This window comes from Protomyctophum bolini (genome assembly GCF_963924005.1).
Source record: "Protomyctophum bolini genome assembly, chromosome: 5".
Taxonomy (NCBI): Eukaryota; Metazoa; Chordata; class Actinopteri; order Myctophiformes; family Myctophidae; genus Protomyctophum; species Protomyctophum bolini.
Window position 1 is genome coordinate 2,759,485 of NC_137866.1, and position 27,207 is coordinate 2,786,691.

At 46.1% G+C, this 27,207-nt stretch overlaps 1 protein-coding gene across 2 annotated transcripts; it reads right to left on the reverse strand.

Annotated features, from left to right (window-relative positions):
- Positions 1–1,047: 1,047 nt before the first annotated feature.
- adnpb (activity-dependent neuroprotector homeobox b) lies at positions 1,048–26,910 on the reverse strand. 2 transcript variants are annotated; one of them, XM_080763032.1, is made up of 5 exons: positions 26,185–26,910; positions 14,346–14,462; positions 8,761–8,853; positions 6,100–6,762; positions 1,048–4,920 (listed from the first exon to the last, which is right to left on the reverse strand). In XM_080763032.1, exons 2-5 carry the CDS (start codon positions 14,451–14,453, stop codon positions 2,428–2,430), a joined length of 3,357 nt encoding a protein of 1,118 aa, XP_080619158.1. In that variant the 5' UTR covers positions 14,454–14,462; positions 26,185–26,910; the 3' UTR covers positions 1,048–2,427. The 2 variants fall into 2 exon arrangements, with proteins under 2 accessions (XP_080619158.1, XP_080619159.1); XM_080763033.1 differs by lacking the exon at positions 26,185–26,910 and adding an exon at positions 25,594–25,718.
- Positions 26,911–27,207: the final 297 nt, after the last annotated feature.

Genomic DNA, 27,207 nt, shown 5'->3' on the forward strand with positions numbered 1-27,207 from the left:
TACAGTGTGTTTTAACTGCGGGCGAGTATCTGCCGACACATCGTCCGGGAAATCGGCCGAAAACATGAATTATTTTTATCTCCTCCTATGTAGACATTTTAAAATCCCAACTCAAAGACTCACCTCTTCACTCTTGCTTTTAGTTGAGTTTTAATGTGTGCGTTCCTACCCCGTCCTCCTGACTGATTTGCTGCATGTGGTGTTTTTATAATTTTTTTATACTCACAGCACTTTGAGCTGCATTTATGTATGAAAGGTGCTATACAAAGGAAGTTTATTATTATTTATTATGTGAAGAACTCAAAGTAGAATTTGTTTTATAAAGTATGGTGCTGTACAGCCATAATACTCACACTATACACAACGTCTAAGAACGTGTAAGAGAGACTGTGACTTGTTGTGAGAACATTAGGAGCAAAACAAATGAACACATTCACTCAGTCAAAACGCTGGACAACGCCCAAGCACTTGAAATTAATTAATTTCCAACTACGTATATGATGCAGCTTGGAAATGTAGTTGTGGGGAATTATAATTGTGTACAATACTCTCAGAGTTAAAATAACATTGATTTTTACAATATAAATTGGGGGTCCCAGAGATAGAAATGCCATTAAATTGGGGGGTCCGTCCGTACACTTAATGCATGTTAAACAGGTTGAGAATCACTGCTAAGGGCCGATTCATGCTCCTATTTTAGAGCCGAATAAAAGTCGGTTCGGCTCTCTAGAGACTACAACGTGACGTCATTTGAGGTTCGGGGGGGGGGGGGGTGCGGGTACCGTCCTAAAGTCGACTCTTCGGTGCTACTGAAAATTTCTGACGAGCCGAAATGATTTCGGCACTACAGCGCCGAAACAGCGGTGAAATAGGAGTATGAATCGGCCCTAAGCAGTAAAAGTCTTCTCTTATGGTGTGTGGGGGGGGGGGGGGGGGGGGTCCCTGGCATATCTTTTCAAATGGGGGGTCCACGGGGCTAATTTTAGTGTCAATTTGGGGGGTCCTCGACATGAAAAAGGTCTGGGAACCCCTGGATTAGAGTCCCCCGTGACAAAGGTGGACAGGAAAATAAAAAACATGACCAATGGTATTGTGAGAAGCACAATACAGCACTTTATTGTTCATAAATGCTTTGAAGTGAAAAATGAAACATAATGATGAACTAAACAAATACACACAAATTGAAACACACACTGAACAGTTTCAGTTTCATTGGGGGGGGAGGGTGGGGGGGGGGTGTATCCTCCTGTCCATAAATTGTAGGGGCATAAATTCAAATCAATTCAAGATGAAAATGATACAAAGCAACTTACAGTCCAGGCCACGGCTGAGCAAACGGACTGCACAAGATAAAATAAAATGAAGCCCAGAATGCCCCTTTTTAGAAGAATATTCAGTTCTTTCAGGTTTAGAACAAAACAATAAAATAAAAAAATACTTAAAAACTGCAAAATAAAGACATGATCGGTCAACAGCAAAAAAAACAAAAACAAAAGCAAAATATTTTTTTTTGTTATTTAATCTGCATTTATATATAGATATATTATTTAGCAACGGAAAAAAAAAAAAAAAGAATGAAATTAAAATAAAATAAAAACTTTTTTTTTTGTTTTGTTAAAAAATAAACTTGGAGATACAGGAAAAAAATACCAGCCACCAAAAGCGACACCTATTGTCTAGCGAAACAATATAGAACATATTATGAGGCTAGCTTGTACACACTTAGCAAATATTTTAATATTTTAAAGAGTACATGTACAGCAACTTCTCTCCAAACATGTCTAAAAGACTGTACAAATATACACTACCTATCCCAGGAGAACTACATGAAAAAAACCCAAAGATTCTTAAGATTATCTTGTCAGCTTAAAAGCTAAGTAATTAACAACAATTCCATGTTTTTAAGCCACGACGAGTACGAGCTCGGCAGCTAAAATACACATTAAGTACTTATCTCGTTGTAGTAAAGTATTTTAGTTTTTTTTACCCACCCTATCGTTTGGTGTAACTTCAGTGTTGTCTTTGTACCTTCCTCTCCTCCTCCTACTCGGGTATGAAAAAAACTGTTGCTCAGAAACCTTTACATAATTCATAGCTGCTTGTTGTGTTACTGCCAAGTAGCTTTTAGATTAGCCTTTTAACTGTCACCGGGTCGGGGTGGCTTGGTTTGAGCAGGAAGGGGACGAGCCCTCTCTCTTTATCACCCTCGCCCCTTTTCTTTCCAGATTCCCGTCTCGATGCGACCCGACCGACCGTCTGGGGCCGCTTGGCCAGCCGAGCTCCTTCTGTTTAAAGTGAGGCAGAGTTGTTGGCATGAATGAACCTGATCCTAGAGTCACTGTGTGTGTGAGAGTCATTCTATCCATGTCTGTCTGTCTGTGTGCCCTTAGTTACGTCCGTCCGTCCGTCCGTCCGTCCGTCCGTCCGTCAGACATGCTGCTTGCCGAGCTGCGCCCTGGTCTTACCGCTCCGCGCGGAGGACGGCACGAATTTGGGAATAATGATGGGTAGACTGTCTCGGCCTTTAGCCGCCGCCGACCGCTCAGGGGCCGCGGCGGAGGGCCCAAAGCCGTTCTCTACGTGTGACCCCGCCCCCTCCTCTTCGTCGTCGTCGTCGTCATCCTCGTCGTCGTCATCATCATCATCGTCCTCGTCTTCATCATCATCATCAGATACATCCTCTAGTTCTGAAACAACCGGGGCCTCCGGGCCAGCCTTCACTCCTTCCTCGGCTCGCAGAGGGAGCGGTGCCTCTCCCTCCATCTGATCCTCCTGCTGTTCCTCCTCCTCCTCCTCCTCTTCCTCTTCCTCCTCCTCCTCTTCCTCCTCCTCCTCCTCCTCGTCACTGTCGGAGTCTATGGCGATGGGCTCGGAGAGGTCCAGAGGCCTCTTCTGTTCTAAGGTGCTGTTGATTGTCTTGGCTTTGTCTCTGTTGGTGCCGTTGGGCCTGGCGGGGGCGACAGCCGGCTTTCCCTTTCCCTTTGGCGGCGGCGTTGGCTCCACGCCGCCGTTAGCAGCGATCAGTTCCCTGCGTCGGAGCCGGGCCTGTTCCGACACGCCCCGGCAGGTGGAGGACGTCCTCCTCTGGGCCTCGGTGGCGGCGTGGCCCTCCTCGGGGGGCAGCACGGTGGCGTCCTGGCCGAACGCCAGCGGGTGGCTGAGCCCGCTGACGGCGTGCATGTTGAAGCCCAGCAGCACGTTGGCCTCCTGCGTCTCGCAGTCCTGGACGCACTTCCTCCTCCGGTTGACGAAGTGGGAGGAGATGTCCGACTTCCAGAGCCACAGGCTGGCCGCCAGCTTCTCCACCTCCCGCCGCGTGGGGTACGGCTCCGCGTTGAAGTACTGCGTCAGGAACGACTTCCGCGACTCGTACGACTCGTCCTCGTGGCCCTTGGGGTCCAGCGCCAGGACCACGGGCTCGTCCGGGTTCTCTATGAAGGTGCAGGGGCCGCTGGAGCCCAGCGGGTGGGCCCTCTCGCCCGGCGGGCCTCTCCTCCGCTTGGGCGGCGGGTCGTCGGTGGCGCCGGTGCCCGCGGCGCCGGCCGCGGCGCCCTCGAAGCCGGCCCGCTTCAGGGCGGAGCTCATGGCCTGGTTGACGCGGGCCGAGGGGAAGGCCCGCGCCTCCTGGCCGTTCTGCGTCTTGCCCACGCCGCGGCAGTGCACCAGGTGCAGCGTGATGGTGGACGCGGTCATGTTGGACGTGTACACGCCCAGGCAGTGGATGCACTTATAGGTCAGCTTCTTCTCCACCGGGTGGACCGTCTGGATCACCTGGTGCCGCTCCCGCAGGTGGTGCGCCAGCGCGTCCGAGATGGGCCCCTTGAGGATGGAGAAGCAGAGCGGGCACAGCGTCTTGCCCACGTCCTTCTTGTAAGGGACGGCGGTCTGCGGCCCGCCGCTCTTTGGTGGCGTGGACCCCGGCTTGGCCCCGCCCCCCGGCGTGGCGCCGGCCGCCAGCACGGTGGACGCCGTGTTGTTCTGGGCGTGGAACGCCACCGACTCCTCGGGCGCGTCCCGCATGTTGTACGTGGTCACGATGAGCTGCACGTTCTTGGGGTTGCCCTGCTGCAGCGTGAGGTCGAAGGTCAGCGGGGAGTCCGTGCGGGGGCCCATGACCTCGTCGGGGTGCGAGAGGCGCATGTGCGCCACCATCTTCTCCACGTCGTTGAAGGTGGCGCGGCAGTGCGGGCAGGACAGGCCGTGGATCAGCATGTGGTTGAGCAGCGTGTCCGAGGGCAGGTAGCGGTTGCAGTACAGACACTTGGAGGTGAAGTTGTGGATCTTCATGATGTAGTTGGCCACGGCCGGGACCTTCTCCGCCTTGTGCTCCTTCTCGAAGTGGGACGAGTAGACGTTCTCGGGGAACAGCTCGTTGCAGATGGTGCAGATCTTCCACTTCTGCGTGTAGGACGTGCCGAGGAGGGACGACGGCCCGCCGCCCTTCTTGCCGGGGACCGAGGCCACGGTGGTGGCGGCGGCCTGGACCCTGGACCCCAGCGGGTTGGACTTCAGCGACGAGGAGGAGGCGTTGACCACGATGCCGCCGCGCAGGCCGCCGCCCACGCCCCCCAGGAGCTGCTTGGCCGCCTGGGACTGCCCGGAGGGCACGGAGACGTGGGCGTTGCCCGGCAGCGTGATCCTCACCTGCTGCCCGCCGATGGAGAAGGACTGGGTGGACCCGGGCTTCAGGCCCAGAGAGGAGAGGTTCTGCTTCCCGAGGCCCGACAGGAGACCCGTCTTGTTGGGGATGACCAGCCGGCTCATGCTGTGCGTGCTGAGGGGCCGCGTGCTGGCCATCACGGCGCCCTTGGGGCCCATCCCGATGATGGTCTTGTCCCCGACCGTCTTGGGCGGCAGCAGGATGAGGTTGGACTTGGGCCGCGGCACCACCACGTTGGTGTGTCCGATCATGGCCGTCACCTGGACACATACATGAAATCACTTTAAACCCATTCTGACCTGAGATCAGATTCATACGAGGTTTCCACTGGAGGACACACACTGGTCTGATTAACCCATTCTGACCTGAGATCAGATTCTAAAAATGTCAGTCGTTCTTCGATTTAAAAGAAAATAGCAGACCTACAAGCTCGAGTGGCGCGCTACGAGCTTGTAGATCTGCTATTCTTCAATAGCTAAAGCATAACATGATGCTAACACCAACAAATGGGTTCCCGGTCAGAATGGGTTAATACATACAATATGCATAGTCAGTAGTATATTACAAAATTATATAAATAAAAATAATAAATAAATAAAATAAATAATTTTAAGTAACCACTTCAAACATAAATATACAAACACATTATGCAGTTAAAAGTAAACAAGAATAAAAATATACACTATATTTGAAGCAACCACTTCAAATATAAAAGCACGCTTTAAAAAAAAAAGCTAAATCTAATGTGGGCGTAACGTAACTAGCATAAGCTATAAGCATATAAGCTAAATATGTATTTTCTGTTCATCGTTGATATACAAGAAGCACAACACTACAGAGAATCAGTTTTTCCATTATACTATTGTTCCTGTTTTTGTTTTTTTCTGTTCCTTTTTTTCCCTTTCTTCTATTATTTGAATCATTAATAAGGGCATAATAATAAGCTTCGGCTTCAGCCCAAACCTTTTCAGTCAAACTGTAATATTCTGTAAACCAGGGGTATTCAATTAGATTAGGCCGGGGGCCACAACTAACTGTAGAATGATTGTGTGTGTGTGGGGGGGCCGCACAGTGTGCACGCCAAGCGCTGAAATGTGTGGGTTCTCAAAATGCTTTTTGTGCTCAAACACGAACATTTATGTATATTTCCGCACAGTAATGAGCTGTATAGACATATTATCCTGCTATATATGAAGATGGGTTGAAAAGTGGTCCTTTAATGATTACCGTCATTATGGTAATCTAACAATATCGCACACACCATACCTGTAACTTTTATTAGCCCTCTTATTATTCAAAGAAAAAAGAAAAAAAATGTTTTTTTTTTTTTTTAATACCACTGCTGTAAACCCTCATTCTGTTAATGTAATGTACTATAAATGACTGAGAAAAATAAACTAACTAACTATAACTAACTAACCTAACTAACTATAACTAACCTGGTAGCCGATCCTCTCGTGGTCCTCTATGACGTGCTGGACCAGCGCCTCGTACGTCCGCGGCACGAACAGACACTTCTTGCAGTGGATCTGATTGGAGGAGGCGGCGTTGGCGGTGACGTGGTGGGCGTGGCTCACATTGTTCGTGCCGCCGGCGGCGGCCTCCGCCGTGGCACCATTTTGCGCGGCCGCCACCGCCGCTGTCTTCTCGCCCGGCTTCACCAGGTAGGGCTGGGCCACGTGCTGGAAGTGTTCGCGGTAGATGTGCTTGCGCACCACATTGTACAGCGGGTCCCGGTACGTGCACTTCTTGCAGTAGTACACGGCCTGCTCCACGCCGCCGCCGTCGCCCACGCCGCGCTTCAGCATGCCGTCCTTCATCACCATCATGCCGCCCCCGGGCACCAGGGTGCCCCCGTGGTGCCCGTGCATCATGGCCCCGCCGCCCCCCGGCCGGTGCATGGCGTTGGAGGGCATGTGGAACAGCTTGATGTGCGTCTCCAGGGTCTTCTTGTTGCCGTTGTAGGTGCAGTAGGGGCAGTTGAGGAGGATGCGCGCCTCGAAGTCCTCGCTGTGCACGTTGCGGAAGTGGGACTTGTACGCCGAGAAGTACTTGGAGGAGAACGGGCAGCCGGAGCAGCAGAACGGCTTGGACCGGTAGTCCTGTTGGAACCGGAACCACAGAACACAGAGGGTCAGTCATCTTAAAGGGGGTGTCAGTGATTTCAGTCAAAAACCCTTAGGTTTCGTTTTTGCCTTGGGACACAAGCTTTCATCCAATCAGGATAGAGAACAAAAACGAAACCTAAGGTTTTTTGACCCCCAGGGGTTAACTGGGGACAGGGAGGAACTCCTTATATGGTCAGCACACTCTATAGTAGAGAGGATTATCACAACAAAACAAAAAAATAAGTGATATTTGAATTAAGTGAAATCACTGACTCTACCTTTAACTCTGTTTCGTACGTACGTGTGTGTATGTGTGTGTGCATATATATACATATACAGTATATATAGAATGTATGTTTCTGTTTTATTATTATGTAGACAAAGAGTCTAGTTACATAATTGAAGTACTAAAACTGTTGTTGTGTTATTGTTGTACGTTTTCTTTTTGATTTGTTTGAAAAAGAAAAGAGAACCCGCACACACACAATCTGCTCCAAAGGTTTATTATTGCCAACGTTTTAAGTCAACGTTTCATCTGGTCAAACTATTTAGTTTGACCAGATGAAGAGCCTTGGCTTCAAACGTCGTCAATAATAAACCTTTGGAGCAGATGAGTCTCTTCTCTTTTTGAACACTTTTGAACCCAGCACCTTTGCGTATTTCACTATAGTTTCTGTATGCTTTGTTTGCCTGTTTGTCTGGTTGAAGTCGAACTTTGAATTGTCTGTTGTCTCAATGTATGAAGAGTTAAGGTCATTACACACTGGCGAATTGGCGACGCGATATATTCGTGCGAATAATTCGCATTTAAAAAAAAACAATTGAAGTCCATGGAAGCTTCCACATCAGTGGCGAATGTGCGAAAATGCGACCGTTTTCGCTCTTTATTTGTTCGCTCTGGTGTCGTATTTTGCAGAGATTCGCAGGCGAACTGCAACATGCAATATTTCGCATTTTCAGATCGCTTATTCGCCAGTGTGTAATGACCTTTAGTGTATATTTCCTCCTTATTCCCAATGAAGAATTTCAGACTGACAAACAATATCTTAATAGATGATCTGTGTTACAATTTACAATTTAGGCATTTAGCAGACGCTCTTAATCCAGAGCGACTTACATTAAGCAAGAACAAAAAAGCATGGGAATACATCACATAAAAAGCATTTATCATGAAACATGCGTAAGCTAAGAAAGTAAGAGTGGAATATCTATATAATGAAACTATACATATAAACTATACATACTATACTATACTATGCTATACATATGTACTATGACGTGCTATGACTACATACAATGCAATTATAGTGCTGTCTACATAACATGCTATAAGTCTGTATCAAATGCTATCTAAGTCTACAGAAATGCTATCTAAGGGGGTGGGGTAAGTGCTATGGGCCATGATGGAGTCTGAAAAGGTGGGTTTTCAGACTACTAGTGTCGTTTTTGTCGAACTAAAACTAAGACAAAAAATGTTCGTCGACTACCTTTTTTCACTGAGGAAAACCTAAATGGAAACTAAATGAAAACTAAGCTATGATGACTAAAACTAAGACTAAATGTATTGACAATTTCGTCAACAGCTAAAAACTAGACTAAAATGTTAGGAATAGGGACTATAGTGGACAAGAGAGCCAGTATAGGTCATTTTACACTTGGTTGCATGCTGAAAATAGCAGATCTACAAGCTCACAACTTGTGAACTTGCAAGTGTAAAACCATGAGTCATTACGACGACATCAAGGCCCGCCAAAACTAAAATCTTATGATATTTAGTCGACTAAAACTAGACTTAACACTAAAACATTCCAGGTGACTAAAATGTGAGCAAAACTAAACGAAAACTATTCAAGAGAGACTATGACTAAAACTAAAATCTGCTGTGTGAGCTTGGAATGTGTAGCACGCACGCACACACACACACACACACACACACACACACACACACACACACACACACACACACACACACACACAGTGTAGCACACACACCTGGACTTTAGTGTGCGACGGATCCCACACACACACATCGTCCCAGTTTGTGTGTTTGATGTAGACATCGGGGGGAGTGTAGTCCTTATAGTCCTGATGGAGACAGAAAGACAGGATTAATACAGTATAAGTCTTATAGTCCTGATGGAGACAGAAAGACAGGATTAATACAGTATAAGTCTTATAGTCCTGATGGAGACAGAAAGACATGATTAATACAGTATAAGTCTTATAGTCCTGATGGAGACAGAAAGACAGGGAAGACATGATTAATACATTATTATTCAAAAGCCTTTTTTTTTCAAACAACAGGGTGCGGAAACTGTGCGATGATACCTTGAATGTGATGTGGACATTAAAATCAAATGTAGCAAAGCAAAATAATACAAAATGTATTCAGGGGCTATCAGGGCCTGCAAACGTGGAGTTGTGTGCTTTATAGAGGGTATGTGGAGTTGTGTGCTTTATAGAGGCTATGTGGAGTTGTGTGCTTTATAGAGGCTATGCGCATGCATAAAGTTAAATCGAGTGGCAAAGTGAGTTTAACGTTGTTTAATCCAATCAGATCTGACTTTTCTGGTAGGATGTGTGGGCTGTAGTTTTGTTCCTGCATAATGTGATCTACCTCCTCAGCCTTTGTGATCTACTGGTAGATCACACGATCTACCTTTTGGGCAGCCCTCCTGTAAAGTATCGGTATGGGCGAATATGCCCCAGTCTAATCCGACACAGGAGTAAGGGGTCGACACTATGGCAGGTAAATAAAAGTTTGCTATTGAATAACGCAGAAATAAGATTTTCCCATTCAGACCCAGGAGGTACAGGCCTATGTCTGCATTTAATTGTCTAAGGAAACTACACTTTGTTGTAGTTTGTAGTGTAGTTTGTTAAACACGTTGGGAAGCTTAACGATGTTTAATTGACTACAGGCGATGAGAGTGAGAGACAACGTGTCGTCAACTCTGCATGCCTGTGCACGGGTTGAGACGAGTGGATGTTATTCTTTTTTAACCCATTTTGGGCATGAACCCCTTGGTGTTAGCATTATGCTATGCTTTAGCTATTGAAAAATAGCAGATCTACAAGCTCATAGGGCGCCACCGAGTGGTGCGCTATGAGCTTGTAGGTCTGCTATTTTTGAAAAATCAAAGAACGACCGACATAGAAACATAGCTTTTTTTTCAGAAAACTGTCAGGATGTAGAAGAGATTTATAGAATCTGATCTCAGGTCAGAATGGAAAACTGTCAGGATGTAGAGAAGACATTTTTTAGAATCTGATCTCAGGTCAGAATGAATTAACTTATTGACTTTTCAGATGGAATAATTTATTTGGAACAATAACACAAGAAGACACACAGGAGGAGGACTTCACAGGTAAGAGGAAAGAGGTATAATTAGACTACGTTTTGCACCTGGCGGACAAGCTCAATTGTAATCAACCGTGTAAATTAAACATGCGTGGCTCTCACACAGTCGATCAATTTGACCCAACATGAAACCTGCATTTATAAACAGTTACTTTAGTATTACCCCGCTCTGAATCTCGTCCGCCATCATCATCATCTCCTTTCATGTTTGTTATGAAATGACAGCAGAATAGCAGCGCTGTGACGTGTGTGTGTGTGTGTGTGTGTGTGTGTGTGTGTGTGTGTGTGTGTGTGTGTGTGTGTGTGTGTGTGTGCGCAAAACCCGTTTTGGTGTTAGCATTACGTTATGCTTTAGCCATTTAAAAATAGCAGACCTACAAGCTCATAGCGCGCCACCGAGTGGCGCGCTACGAGCTTGTAGGTCTGCTATTTTTGAAAAATCGAAGAACAACTGACATAGAAACATAGCTTCTTCAGGTAACTGTCATTTTCAAACAGACATTTTTAGAATCTGATCTCAGGTCAGAATGGGTTAAGGCAAAGTAACAAAAGAATCAAACCACTTGGCAAATAGCAACACAACTACGACACACAGATATATCTCTGGTGTTCATCATGTGCGAACGTGAGGGGAACGGAACATTGGTTACCGTAATGACTGGAACATTGCGCAGAGTAAAAACTGTAAAATGAACCACTGTGGCCGTCGTCTGGGCATATAGTTTTTAGAGGGGCAACGGCGGACATGGCCGTCGTGAAATTCCTGCCCTGCTCAGTAATGATTACATTTATTTTTATATATATATATATATATATATATATATATATATATATATATATGAGGAGTTCTTTATATAGTTTAATATAAACCATGGTTTCCAAAGACCTTCACCAGCTTTCTTCCAGGATTTAACCAAAGGAAAGCAGCGATGAAAGGCAGAAGACGTCAACAAATTAATGAATGTGTTTCATAAGCCAAGAATCAGATGCACATCGAATATTCATGAACATCATACCAGGAAATATTACAAAATCAATCTACCTCAAACCAATCTCCCTATTCCTATAGTGTTAAAAACTCAAAATGTATGGCTGTTATTGTGTTCTCTCATGTTCACTTCTAATTGGCAAGGCAAGGAAGACAACAGGGAAGTGATCTGATATATCTGTTAACCCATTCTGACCTGAGATCAGATTCAAACGAGGTTTCCACCGGACACACACTGGTCTGATTAACCCATTCTGACCCGAGATCAGATTCTATAAAAATGTCAGTCGTTCTTCTATTTTTCAAAAATAGCAGACCTACAAGCTCGTAGCGCGCCACTCGGTGGCGCGCTACGAGCTTGTAGGTCTGCTATTTTTGAAGAATCGTGAAAAGTGACATGAAAGGGTTTGAGAACGACTGACATAGAAAAACTGCTTTTTCAAAGAAAACAGTCAGGATTTAGAGAAGACATTTTGCAGAATCGTTCCCAGGTCAAAATGGGTTTTAAGTCTTAACCCATTTGTTTTTGTGGATTAAGAGCGTCTGCTAAAAGGCCTGAATTGTAAATTGTTATCAATGTAAACAGGGTGCTATGAACATGTCTTAACCGTTAAGACATGTCCATAGCACCCTGTTTACATTGATAACAATTCAGGCATTTAGCAGACGCTCTTAATCCAGGGCGATTTACACAGTGAGCAAGAGCAAAAAAAACATGGCGGCTATTACATCAAATAAATAAAAATAGCCATGAAGAGGAGGGGAAAGGAACTGGTTGGAATAACGTGTTCCTTCCACGCGCTACGACGTCCAACCAGGGAAACTCCCCCCTGTCAGGTGTAAAGGAGAGACTTGGACACTCAGGCATGAAGGAAGCATGAGTTAAGTCCGTTGCTCTCCCCTTGTCCCCCATATATGGGGACTAGGTTGCTCTCCCCTTGTCCCCCATATATGGGGACTAGGTTGGTCTCCCCTTGTCCCCCATATATGGGGACTAGGTTGCTCTCCCCTTGTCCCCCATATATGGGGACTAGGTTGGTCTCCCCTTGTCCCCCATATATGGGGACTAGGTTGCTCTCCCCTTGTCCCCCATATATGGGGACTAGGTTGGTCTCCCCTTGTCCCCCATATATGGGGACTAGGTTGCTCTCCCCTTGTCCCCCATATATGGGGACTAGGTTGGTCTCCCCTTGTCCCCCATATATGGGGACTAGGTTGGTGGAGGGTGTGTAGAGCCCAGGATCACATTAGATGATTGACACAGGGGTGAAAAATGGGTTACAAAATCGTGGGATAAAAAAATAATAAATGAAAATATAATGAAAAAAGAAAATAGCTATCAGTCCTACGTGTGAGACGTGTTGGTGACAGTTCTACGGGTCACGTGGTGTTAGCGTGCTGCTAGCCTACCGTACGGGTCACGTGGTGTTAGCGTGCTGCTAGCCTACCGTACGGGTCACGTGGTGTTAGCGTGCTGCTAGCCTACCGTACGTCACTCATAGTAAAGTCAGCTGTTCGCGAGGCGGCATTTCATGAATGGAAGGAGAGAGGGGGGTGAACGGGGGGAAGGTCCAACATCGTTGTGATTCACTGTGGTAATGAACTGTTTTAACTTTAATCCATTTTGGGCGGGAGTGTTAGCATTATGTTATGCCTTAGCTATTGAAAAATAGCAGATCTACAAGCTCATAGCGCCACCGCTACGAGCTTGTAGTTCTGCTAAAAAAAAATGTAATCGTAAAAATGCGGCACAACATTTGGAATATATATTATTTCAGAGCGAACGTTCTTTTTATTTTGACGTCAGGCCTAAATGGGTTAATCAACAAAAGGAGTACTCTGGCCTGGAGCAGTGATTCTCATGCAGACGACGACTAAAGCAGCGAGTCTGACAGATAAACGTTTCCCCGATGTAGCCTCTCGGCTTTGTCAAGATGGACGCCGTACGACGTGTGTGAACGTCCTGGGAATCAGAGGTGGTCGGACGTCAGAAGTCTTGTCTTTTGACGTCCACCTCTGATTGGGGTCTGAATGGAGTCTGCTAGTAAGCGGGATGATTTGCACATTCAGGTAGAATGAATGATTGAAATCCAGATCAGAGCTTCTCAAACGATTGTGTGTAGAACAGGTTGTGTGTTTCGTCTCCATACGAGCTTGTAGATCTGCTATTTTTGGGAAAAAAACGTGAAAATGTGGCGCAAATCTTTGAATATATATTCTTTCAGAGCGGATGTTTTTAACTCAAATCTTTGCATCGGGGGGGGGGGGGGGGGGGGGTGTGTCCCTGGAACAGCATATTTTCAGATGGGGGTCCGCAGCCAAACTCAGATAATTCTGGGGGTCCTTGACATGAAAAAAGGTTGAGCATCACCGACACAGAAACATTGTTATTTCAGAGAAAACCGTCTGATTGTTTTAAAAAGAATCGGCCTCAGGTCTAAATTGGTTCTCATCAGCTATCATTATGTTTGGGGAGTAATATGATCCGTAGTCATTAACCCATTCTGACCTGAGATCAGATTCATACGAGGTTTCCACTGGACACACACACTGGGTCTGATTAACCCATTCTGACCTGAGATCAGATTCTAAAAATGTCAGTCGTTCTTCGATTTTTCAAAAATAGCAGACCTACAAGCTCGTAGCGCGCCACTCGGTGGCGCGCTATGAGCTTGTAGATCTGCTATTTTTCAATAGCTAAAGCATAACATGATGCTGACACAAAAACGGGTTCCCGGTCAGAATGGGTTATACATTTCTATCATTTCTAATACCATTAGAAATGATACTATTAAACCCGTTCAACCCGTGGAAAGCCATGGCCGGGCGCTGCTGGGGACGGGTCTGTGAGGAAAAACTTCAAAGAACATCCAGAGCACACCAGTTTGTATAGAGTCGAGTCAAGTCAAAGTACAAAGTCATATGATTTATCACACACGTTCACCGCAGTGAAATTAGTTCTCCGCATTTGACCCATCTCTTGACCATCTCTTGGAGCGGTGAGCCACAGCCAAGGAGTGGTGAGCTGCTCTGTGATCTGTGAGAAAACTCACATCCCACAGACAACTGTAGACCACTTAAAACTAAATAAATTACTTTTTCCCCCGTCCCCCTTTTTTGCAGCATGCTCACTGAGCAAAAAGCGGTTTTGAAGGATGGCACGGGCATCGTTTTGAGAGTCTGTGGTGCTCTGATGGCACGGGCATCGTTTTGTCGTGCTCTGCTCACCTCTATGTGGTCTCTGCAGAACTCCAGGCCGATGTCTCCCAGGACCCTCTTCACATTCCTCCTGGCTTTCCGTAGGCTGGTCAGGTTGTTGACCGGGAGCTGGAACATCTTGACCACCTGGGGAGCACCAACACACAGAGAGAGAGAGAGAGAGAGAGAGAGAGAGAGAGAGAGAGAGACAGACACGGAGGGTCAGCAACACGTTTGGAACACACAGGTCAATGTGAAGGAATACTGGACAACTCACCCCGGTGCTTGCCCGTTTTTCCTCCCGGAATTTTCCCCAGTGAGGGGGATAACTTTGTAATATGCTATTGGCTGTTTGTATTCTTTTTGGAAAAATATAAAAAGATACTCCTGTGGAAAGGCTATATTATTTTACTTATATTGACCCTATAAACAATCTATTATTTAGTAGCCTATATGTAAGGTTTTGCCCCCTCAAATGGTACCTCGTCAGATAATCCCCACATTATCCTACAACAACTTCTGTGAACCGACTTCACTGTAGTAGCTTTCATAAATTATATTTGTATATTACTTAGGCTGTCTGCTGTCATGAAAGTTTATAGTTAGAGTTGTCTTGTTTCCCTGTGAAGAGTTTGGACAGGTGCCCGTTGCACTCATTCATTCATTCATTCACTCATCCATTCATTCAAGTTTTATTCATTCTCGAAATTTCACTGAGTAATCAAACTCATAAGAGGAACTAACCAGGTGCTCAACGGAGACAGTAAAACGTGATAATCATAAAAAGGTGCTCACAGTACGGATCAAACACGGGATCCAGACTGTGAGAGGGAGGATGAGTCACACCTGGCCTGAGTCAGACTAGAACTGGACTCAGAGCTCAGTCACACCTGGCCTGAGTCAGACTAGAACTGGACTCAGAGCTCAGTCACACCTGGCCTGAGTCAGACTAGAACTGGACTCAGAGCTCAGTCACACCTGGCCTGAGTCAAACTAGAACTGGACTCAGAGCTGGGTGTGGCTGGCTGCGCACCTGTTGAGCATCATGGACTTGATCAAGGGCACAACAGGTTAAATCAGTCATCTCCACAAACAGTCAAACACTGAGGAGAGTTAGGGCCGATTCATACTCCTATTTTACCGCTGTTTCGGCGCTGTAGTGCCAAAATGATTTAGGCTCGTCAGAAATTTTCAGTAGCACCGAAGAGACGACTTTAGGACGGTACCCACCCACCCCCCCCCCCCCACCGGACCTCAAATGACGTCACGTTGTAGGCTCTACAGAGCCCAATGACGTCACATTGTAGGCTCTACAGAGCCGAACAGACTTTTATTCGGCTCTAAAATAGGAGTATGAATCGGCCCTTAGCCTCTGTCCGGACAGTGGAGAGCTACAGTATCTGCTCTCCTGTGTAAACTATTATTGTGATGCTTTCAAATTGTTATTCCCTTGACTTGGAGGAATAAAGCGACAGACTTAAGGAAGCTGCCTTGTCTTGTGTTCCTTCCTTAGCCCTGGGTAGTGACGAGTCGGTCACACATTCATTCAAGTTTTATTCATTCTCGAAATTACACTGAGTAATCAAACTCATTTTCAGTGTCGAGAGAAAGAGGAACTAACTCAACGGAGATAGTAAAAGGTGATGATGATAAAAAAGGATCAAACACGGGATCAAGACACAGATAAAAAGAGAGGATCCGGCACTCAAAGTTAAAAACGCCTTTAACCCATTTTGGGAGGGAACCCCTTTTGGTGTTTTAAACATTATGTTATAATTTAGCCATTGAAAAATAGCAGATCTACAAGCTGATCTCAAGCAGATCTCATAGCCGTGGCGCGCTACGAGCTTGTAGGTCTGCTATTTTTGAAAAATCGTGAAAATGTGCCTCATTTTTTTAATATATTTTTTCAGTTTTTCAATTACAGATCATTTTTGGGGTCCTTGACATGAAATATTGAGTGATGTAGGCCTAGATATAGACCAGTATTTCAGAAAACTTAGAATTAGAACTTAGGATTTAGAAGACATTTTATTCAGGCCTAAATGGGTTAATTTTATTAAATTAAAAAGGCAACATGTTTCGAACCAACAAGGTCTTCATCACGGCAAGTAGTCGTCGAGTAACACAATCACATAGAAGAAACATCACAATACATCAGAGGATCAGAATGTTGAATTACATAGGTTTACAAATAAAAATCTAAGAACTAATTTCAGAAATGATCTAAAAACAGTTGCATATTGTGGGGGGGGGTCTGTCTGTAAGCTCACCAAGGTTTTATAGGGTATCAATGTGGTGACACATTTTAATGTATTCCATGCATTATTATTAGGGCCACAGAAGCTAAAAGGCAGATCTAACCTAGTTCAGAGTTAACTTTTGGTACCTTGAATTTGGGGGAAATTCAAATTACCCAACTGTCAGCGGGCCGACAAGTCACTAAGCAAACAGTCTGTGGAAGAGCACTTCTTACAAGACAAACAGTTTACCTATTGCAGGGGTGGGCAACTGGTGGCCCGGGGGCCACATGCGGCCCCCACCTTCACTTAATGTGGCCCTCAGGTTAATATCAGAATACTGATATAATATTGGTTCCAGCTGTTTACAATTCCACAACATGTGAACATGACCTGCTTTAATTACTTCAGTCTAAATTAGTAGCTCAATGCTCAACACACGTATAATTAAAGGCATTTGAAATGACATAAAAATGTACATTTTCAGGATTCCAATAAGAATATAGCAAAAATAGCCGATCTACAAGCTCAATTGAGCTTGTAGATCGGCTATTTTTGCTACGACAGTAATATATGGCCCTAGGGAGTGAGTGTGGAAATATAGTGGCCCTCTCCATCGTCAAAGTTGCCCACCCCTGACCTATTGTATCACCTGTTACGAAGCCATAAGCAAGGATACAGATCTGTAGCCTAGTAACTAGGCTACAGACCTGGATCCACAACATAGCGCTGTGTGATTCGGACCTACAAGCCGTCTTGCTGATCTTCGTCCAGGTGTTACCAGGAAACGGCTGAGCTCAGCCAGATGTAGGTGTCACCACGAAACGGCTGAGCTCAGCCAGATGTGAGGAACACAACAGGTCAGATGACAACATCTGTGGGTCTAATGGTACTAATGATTTGGAGGAGAGGACGGGTTATAATGCTACACCTAAGGCTGGGGACGGGTTATAATGCTACACCTAAGGCTGGGCTTTTTAAATGGTCCCTTCCCTTTACATTAGTTCAGAAAGACAATAACCCATTCTGACCTGGAAACGATTCTGCAAATGTCTTCTAAATCCTGACTGTTTTCTTGCAAAAAGCTGTTTTCAAGAAAACAGTTCTCAAACACTTTCATGTCACTTTTCACGATTCTAACAAAAATAGCAGACCTACAAGCTCATATGAGCTTGTAGGTCTGCTATTTTTCAATAGGTAAAGCATGACATGATGCTAACACCAAATCGGTTCCCATGGAGACGCACGCGTCTATGCAGCATAAACACATTATCTTTTTTAAAACACCCCGTTGCGCGTCAGCTAACTTGCCGATATTGCTTAATTCTTACATGCGCGCTGGACATGATCAGCAGTGGAAAGAGTTAAGTGCTGGAGAAATCTGTCTTAATCTAAAACCGTTTTAATAAACATGGTTAACTTAATATGACATTTTAGTATTAGTATTAGTGTCATTTCTTCATTCAGAGCATGCCAAAGCATTACACAGCATAAGGGCTATTTTAGAGCCGAATAAAAGTCGGTTCGGCGCTGTAGAGACTACAATGTGACGTCATTTGAGGTTCGGGGGGGGGGTACCGTCCTAAAGTCGTCTCTTCGGTGCTACTGAAAACTTCTGACGAGCCGAAATCATTTCGGCACTACAGCGCCGAAACTGCGGTAAAATAGGAGTATGAATCGGCCCTAAAGAGAGGTGATGGAGCAATCGGTGTAAATGTATGACAGCTATAATTAAAAAAAAACATGGTTATGACATGTGGCGTTGTAGTCACTATGTGTAAGTGTAGGTTCTGCCGTAGTAGAAAGGGCTGCGACGGAGAGCAGGTTTATGTATCGAACACTGATCCATGTCCGGTCGCCGGAGCGGACTGCCGTAGCCGTCGTTGCTTAAAGTTCCTGTTAGCTGCCCAGTGCCCATAGGAGGCCTTAGCTATGTTTCACCAGTTTCCATTGAAACAGGCCTCCACCCTCAGGAGGGCCTCCACCCTCAGGGGGGGGCCTCCACCCTCAGGGGGGCCTCCAAGCTCCAACTGAATGTCAGGCGTCAGTCAACCCCCACCACTCTTGGCCCTCTCTCTATATCTCGCTCACTCACTGCCTTGCTCTCTCCCACAATGTTAAGTCACACCTATTTTATGTTAATAACCTGGGTAAAATGTGCAGCATTGGGAGGTAAAGGGGAGACACTTTAATTTGTGAAGAGACGACCGGATGAGGAGAGGTGTTGTTGTTGCTAATTGTCGAGAGCAATGGCTGCGTGTGATATTGAACAGTCAAACTATTCGTATCAATATACGGCTGTATCAACAAAATAATGATGTCATGGGTATATGGGGGCCTCATATTTGGTCTTGAAACGGGCCTCCAGATTCCTAAGGCCGCCCCTGCCAGTGCCCACCTCTACGGTAAAGGTTTTCTGTAAGCTTGCGAGACTTAATTATTGATTCTGTACTACTGAGGTGTACTAGGTACAGTAGGTTCACACTGAACAGAGGGCCTACGTCGTGATCATAATACCTTTCAGGTCTTCAAACATTAAACTAGGTGTAGGGGGCGGGGCTACATGGACATGGACTGCTTTAATAGTTGGGTCGCTTTGCTAAACTCTCTAAACAAGCCTCTTCACCACCATGAACGAACGAATGCACAGCAACAGCACAGTCCTTCACAGAACTACAAATCACGTGCTATGCTGTAGGCCGCTACGATGTAGTTAACAGAAACATCTCAGCACGGAAACATAATTCAGCCTCTAATCAAACTCGAGTAATAACTAGTATCGCGTGAGTTACTATTGGTGGAATTGCCAAAGCCCTTGTGACGTCTCCAGTGAGAATGTGGAATATAAAATGTATGATATTATGGTTTTTTAAAGTTTGTTTAAGTTTGTTTAGGTGCCTTTATTGATTGATAGATACAAGTGAAGACTGACAGGAAAGAGGGAGACACGCGGCTAAGGTCGTCATGAACGGGACTCGAACCCGCGACACGCTGTCAGGCCAGAGCCTTATATATGTGGCATGGGCCTGCCCTGGACCGCTAGGCTAGTGGGCGCCTTAACCCATTCTGACCCGAGATCAGATTCTAACGCACAGAAGAATGGTGGTTCTTTAACTCATTTTGACCTGAGATCAGATTCTAGAAATGTCTTAAATCCTGACAGTTTAAAAAAAAAATAGCAGACCTACAAGCTCGTAGCGCGCCACTCGGTGGTGCGCTATGAGCTTGTAGATCTGCTATTTTTCCAATAGCTAAAGCATAACATGATGCTAACACAAAAATGGGTTCCCGCCCCAAAATGGGTTAAAGTATGCTATTTCTAAAGAAGCAAAAACATACTCTATCTGACTGTACGTATGAAACATTCAAGACATCATTATTTATTCCACATCTGACAACTCAACCTCTTCAGACTCTATACCTCACCCACAACATCCTCACATCATTCATCACTTCACTTGTTGACTTGTTGACTAGTTTTTACGGGAGGGCTCCTAGGGGGCAAGTAGTCTAGAATAGTCGTGTGTGTGTGTGTACGTGCACATGTGTGCGTGTGTGTGTGTCCACAGCTAATATTGCTAACCAACCACATTTCTGCACGTTGTCAGTAAGCCATGGTAGTAAACATACTGAAAAGAAAAGTGTTCTATTGTACACTTTACGACATTTCTATATAGTTTCCTTTACGGCAACACAAACAAAGGAGATATACGCATGCGTAGTGGGCGCAGCAGGTACTCAGATGTGAGATGTGGAGGGAACAGTGTTTTTACATACATGTTCAGCCGGTGTACGGAAAATAAAGTGATCTACAACTGAATAAACGTCGTGTTTATTAAGACCTAATCAACAAAAAGAACCGATTTGTCCACAAATACAATTAATTTGTCTAGACTCTAGTCTAAAGAGTCTAGACTATTTACTCTGATCTTGCACTTTGTATAAAGTGGCTCTGGATAAGAGCGTCAATGCCAAGACATAAACCTCGAGACTAGAGACAGACTGATATATATATAGTATATTAATTAAATTACAACAAATTCGGTATTGGCAATTATGCAGGCCATTTGTCCTGATTTGTAAACACTTTCAAACTGGTGTCCCTATTTTGAGCAACCGTACGAGAATGGGTTCAAAATAAGCTCACAATGTGACACGTTGTGAGCTATTTTAACCATTTCTCCTAAGTATGACATGCTCAAAATAGCGACGCCAGTTTGAAAGATGTTGAATAAGGGAAAAAGTGTATATATTTTTATTTATTTGTTGTGTATTTTACATGCTCTCAAATATAAACTTTACTCAACTAGGTAATAGTTCTGGACAACTGCCAAGCGGATTCAGCCAACTTCACACCGTCGGTCAGGCGTTTCTCAAGATATTTAGGGTAGGTACGCTCACAAAAAACATGCAGTAAACTAAACTGCCTCCCCCTGGCCAGCCGGGGCGCCTGATGGAGGGGAAAGGAACTGGTTGGAATAACGTATTCCTTCCACGCGCTACGTCCAACCAGGGAAACTCCCCCCTGTCAGGTGTAAAGGAGCAACTTGGACACTCAGGCATGAAGGAAGCATGAGTTCAAGTCCGTTGCTCTCCCCTTGTCCCCCATATATGGGGACTAGGTTGGTCTCCCCTTGTCCCCCATATATGGGGACTAGGTTAGTGGAGGGTGTGTGTAGAGCCCAGGATCACATTAGATGATTGACACAGGGGTGAAAAATGGGTTACAAAATCGTGGGATAAAAAAAGACATTTAAAAAATATATATATATTTAGGGGAGGCCCGGACCGATGGCACAGCGGTTCGGGCACCTAGGCTGCAATGGTAAACAGTGCATTTATATAGCGCCTTTATCCAAGGCGCCGTACATAGATTGTGCATTAGTCACCCATTCACACACACATTCACACACACACACACACACACACACACACACACACATACATTCACACACCGGTGACAGGGGAAACCATGCAAGGCACCAACCAGCACATCGGGAGCAATTTGGGGTTCAGTGTCTTTGCTCAAGGACACTTCGCCACTCTCTACCCCTGAGCCTGACAGCGAGTCGCGGGGTTGAGTCCTGAATCTCCTCATGGCCTTTGCTGCCCATCTCTCTCTCCCCATTTCCTGTCAACCTGCTGTCCTAGTATCAATAAAGGCAAAGAAAAGCCCACACGAAGAAAAAAAACCCAGGATCGTCACTAGTTTAGCCAAGAAGACCCACTTGACTCATAAGTGGAAAGGCAGGTTGAATGAAAATAGACTGAGTCCAAGCTAAACAACACTTTTGAAATGTCCACAGCACAAGTCACTAAGACATCACTTAAGTTCACCGATAGGTTAGTGTTATATCACCTTCAATGGGCTGCTTCATTAGCCAACCTTACCAGAAGGTCTTACTCAATTGTACACGTTAGTTATAGACATACTAACTAACACAAAATATATCCAAAAGTCAGAGATCTTTTTGTGCACAGCTGCATTCTGGGACCTTACCATTAGCTTTGGAAACGGGTAGATTCATTGGTACTCCTGAGGAGGACAGAGTCTGTCTAGTGTGTGATTTAAAATAAATTGAAAATGAAATTCATCTTTTGTTTTACTGCCCATTATATGAAGAATTAAGACATTTTGTAAAATGACAACCATCTGTGCTGACTTTTTCTGGTTGGAGGACTATGAAAAACTGGAATTGTGTTTTAGGAAAGGTACTTTTGCTTTGGCAGACTTTTTATGCAGGGCGTGGGAGATAAGGCAGAATGTTTTGTTTGTGTAAAAAAATAAAATGGAATATCAACAAAACGTATCTGTTTCTTGTACACAATGCAATATTGAATGCAATGATATGGTGTGTCCTGTAAGCCCATGTGGGCTGGGCGCCTTTGGTGCATGACACAAAAATAAAGAAATCTATCTATCTATCTATCTACTAACTAGTATCACCCGTGGCTCCCGACTTGCACGGCAGTTTAAAACTAACCCGCATGGCAGGTTAAAACTAACCCATCACGTGGTTCCCGACATGTATGGCAGGTTACAACTAACCTGTGGTTAGGTTTGGGTTGTGGGTTAGGGAGGGAGTCGGACTCTCTCATGACTGTAGGACTGTCTGTCTGTACGTCGGACCAAACACATCCCACCCCTTACTACGCCATGCCAGCATAACGGGCACGGGACACTGCTTTAGCTCAGTGTGCTGACTTTCCTGTGGATCCAAAATACAAAATGTACAAGCTATGGAGCTAATAGTTAGCTGTAGTAACAAGGTCAATAACGTGTTCCTTCCACGCGCTACGTCCAACCAGGGAAACTCCCCCCCTGTCAGGTGTAAAGGAGCAACTTGGACACTCAGGCATGAAGGAAGCATGAGTTAAGTCCGTTGCTCTCCCCAGGTTGGTGGAGGGTGTGTAGAGCCCAGGATCACATGATTAGATAATTGACACAGGGGTGAAAAATGGGTTACAAAATCGTGGGATGAAAAATATATTTAAAAAAAAAGTAACAAGGTCAAAGGTCAATGATACACATGTCATTAGCAGCTAAACGTGGTGACATACTAATAACAGAAGCGTGTTTTCACGCGTTTCAGTGACAACAACGGCCCTGCTTGGCTCCCCAACAATTCCTACCTCTGCCCATTTCCCTTCTAGAAACTGCCACAAAAGAGAGACAGGAGAGTAGAATTGTATGGTTAGACTCACCATACGACTGGTGTCGAGCTGAATGCTCTGGGTGTGTGTGTGTGTGTGTGTGTGTGTGTGTGTGTGTGTGTGTGTGTGGTTGTGTCTGTCTGTCTGACTTCCTTGCATGCCGTCTGTCTGTCTCACATTCAGACAAATACAGAGGGCAGTGTTGGGAGAGACTCAGATACACACCCTCGCCCACTTCCTCTCTCTCAGCTGTCCTCATAGATGGCGCTAGAGAGCAGCTCCTGACTCCATTATGTAAGGCTCTCCTTTACTGACTGCCTGCCCCTTTTTTCTCCCTTGCCTGCCTGGCTATGCAATCACAGAATGGCGCCTCCTATTGAGTCAGCTGCAGCCTCTACAATATGTCTGCAGTGGAGGGGGGAAGGGAGGGGAGAAGGAGGGCTGTTGGGGAGGGAGGGAGGGTGGGAGAGGGAGAGAGACAGGGGGCTGTTGGGAGGGAGGGAGGGAGAGAGGGCTGTTGAGAGGGAGGGAGGGAGAGAGGGCTGTGGGAGGGAGAGAGGCAGGAAGGGAGGGGGCTGTTGAGAGGGCTGTTGGGAGGGAGGGAGGGAGGGAGTGAGGCAGGGAGGGAGGGAGTGAGGGGCTGTTGAGAGAGAGCGAGAGGGAGAGAGACAGAGGGCTGTTGGGAGGGAGGGAGGGAGAGAGAGAGGGCTGTTGAGAGGGAGGGAGGGAGGGAGGGAGAGGCAGGGAGGGAGAGGGCTGTTGAGAGGGAGGGAGGGAGACAGGGCTGTTGAGAGAGAGCGAGAGGGAGAGAGACAGAGGGCTGTTGGGAGGGAGAGAGGCAGGGAGGGAGGGAGGGCTGTTGGGAGGGAGAGAGGCAGGGAGGGAGGGAGGGCTGTTGGGAGGGAGAGAGGCAGGGAGGGAGGGAGGGCTGTTGAGAGGGAGGGAGGGAAGCAGAGGGATGAAGGAAGGGGAGGGGAGTGAGTGAGAGCGCGAGAGGATGGGTAGAGAGAGGGAGGGGGAGTGAGGGAGATGAGAGAGAGAGGGGAGGGTGAGCGAGTGAGTGAGTGAATGAGGGAGGGAGGGTAGGAGGAAAGGAGATGAGGAAGGGAGAGGACAGGGTTGAGCGCGAGGGAAGTGGAGGGAGAGGGGGAGGGGAGGCAGAGAGAGAGAGAGACGCCGTGTGTGAGAAGGGAGGGAGGGAGGGAGGGTGAGGGAGAGAAGGAAGAGAGGGGGAGGGGAGGCAGAGAGAGGGTGAGGCGAGGGAGGAGGAGGACTAGACAGCCAGGGGAGGGGGAGAGCAAAGGGGAGAAAACAAGGAAAGGAAAGGACGCGAGAGAGGAAGGAGAGAACAGGCAAGTGGGAGTGAGTAGGAGGCGAGGGAGAGAGAGAGAGAGAGAGAGAGAGGGGAGGGAGGCAAGAGGAGAAGCCAGCAGAACAAGAGTTTTTTTTAAAGGAAAGGATAGGAAGGGCCTTCACACCTTCACCTAACTATAACCCCAGCAGACAGAGCTGTGTAATGTCCAGCCAATTAACTAACATGACGCTGTCTCAAGGTTTTCTTTTCCAAGGGAAAGAGAAATAATAATGGTCTCAGGAGTCACGACCGGGCGGTGACATTCAATTTGACTTCAGATAGAGAGCCTATACTACAACGACTACTTGATGTTCAACTTGACAGACGCAAATTAATGAATGGGTTGCATCTCATTCTCAGGGGCTGGGGGGGGGGTCAACGTTCCATCTAGACCCTTTCTAATCTAGGATAGGTGTGTCACTTCACAAAGCACTTATTCACACACACACACACACACACATAATACTGGTGGTGTGTGTGTGTGTGTGTGTGTGTGTGTGTGTGTACAGTACATGATCCACTTGACCAGGTGACATCACGGCTTCGTTTCATCAAACATCACGACCCTGATATGTCACCTGGTTCACTCACACACACACAGTTCTCCAACTCGTGCTGAATGAATGATATATATTCACCATTATGTGTTTATTAGAAGCTATTCTTTTTTAATTAACTGGGAGGAGGTGTCTTGGTTATTTACACTCACACTCAAAACTATCGTTAGAATGTGTGGTCGGCCCCACATACTGTAAGAGAACTAGTCTAGTAGTAACGTTACGGTGTTCTTAATAACTAAACATTTGACAACATTTCCCTAAAGGTTTAAGAGAGTCTATACAGTCAGTTGTTGCTGTATTATTAGACTGTAACGTGATGTTATTAATGAACATCTGGATCAGGATCCATAGCCGACGCCGTCTGACAAAGAGCAGGGCAAACACAACGAGCTATGGGTTAGCGTGCTAAGCTAACTCCGGGGGCTAACAACATGGGCTTAAAAACAATTAAAAACATCATAATAACACACTTATTCTCGGCGTTCTTTGCCGCTGTACTTTTATCGCCACACAACACGGCTCCTGCTCGTCCTGCTACCCCTCGCCGAGAGACCGGGACCAGTTCACACTTTAAACGATTCGTTTTCAACCCATTTTAGAAAATACAGACTAAAAAAGCCCCGATGTGTGTGTCTATATATGTTCCTTCGGACGGTGTCGCGGCCAACCGAAAATGTCAGATCTCCAAGCCCAGGCGGCGCTGGGGACGCGACGCGCCGTGGACTTGTTGATCGGCGGCGCGGCACCGCCGCACGGCGACGCACAGAGCGGGCTTAATAACGTGACAGCCCAAGTTGTTACCCGTTTTTTTTTGTTTTAGCTACGGCGCCGCTCTTTGCATCACGCTCGCCACTAATAGAATAAGATTGTTAGAGTCTTCCATAGATGGATTTTGATCGATTCTGACATTTTGTCAGAATCGAAAAAATATTATCTAAGACAATATATCTAAGGCTAGATCAGATCGCCACCACAAACAACCACTCAGTGCTAACAGACTCGTATAAGTGTAGCTCGCCGCTCCACCACAGCCTCGGACAACTTTACCTAAAATAAATTACCTGCTTCTTTCAGATCCAACACGCTCCCAGTCCGTCCGTCCGCGTTGATCACTCCTCAAGTCTCTCTCTCTCCCGAGTCCCCGGCCCTTATAGTAGTAGTCTCTCTCCCCGAGTCCCCGGCCCTGGTAGTATGTATTCCTTCCTTCCTTCCAGCGGTCGCAGACTGGCTCCTCTGCCTGCCTGCCAGCTCCCAGTCCAGCGCACTGCTGCCAGCCAGGGGAGGTGTAGATCTGATCACAACCACCTCTGAACCTTCCTAGTTCCTTCCTCTACGCCGACACACACACACCCGGGGTGGGTGGGTGGTTCGGGGGGAGATCGGATCAGATGTGTGTGTGTCCTGGTGGTCAGCAGGATGGATGGATGGGTGTATGGATGGGTCGAGGAGGGGAGCGGTAGGTAGGTAGCTGCTACAGTAGAGCCACTACTACTAAAACCTCATTAGCTCAAATAATAAACCTTCCATTCCCGTCGGCATGACGACAGTCAGCTACCCTACGGTACAGACAGACTGTTGTTGTTCAATCAAAACGCAGACAGACGGACCCCTTCGTCTCCTCCTCCACCTCCTCTTCAAAGACAAAACAACAATATAAATATTGTTGTGTGTGTGTGTGAACTAGCTGCCTATCTATTAGTGCGATTGTTGTTGAGCTATAACTGATAATGCGTTTCCACTCTCTCTCTCTCTCTCTCTCTGACAAGAAGACAATACATACACCCCTCTCTCTCTCTCTCTCTCTCTCTCTCTCTCTCTCTCTCCTAGGCTAGAAGCTGCCCGATCCAAAATGGCGCAAATGAAAGGGCGGAAGTGACATATGTTCGATTAGCATAATAAAAAACATAAAACTCAATTGCGAGCTTCTTCGTGGGAGGTCCGCTCATTAAAAAAAAAAAACGGTTAATTGGTGTTTTCCAATTAAGCCAGTTAATTAAGACGTCGGTTAACCTGTCGTGTGTCTGTAGTGTAAGTGCGGTAGGTCTAACTGTCAGTATAACACACTGACATTATGAAGGCGTAAA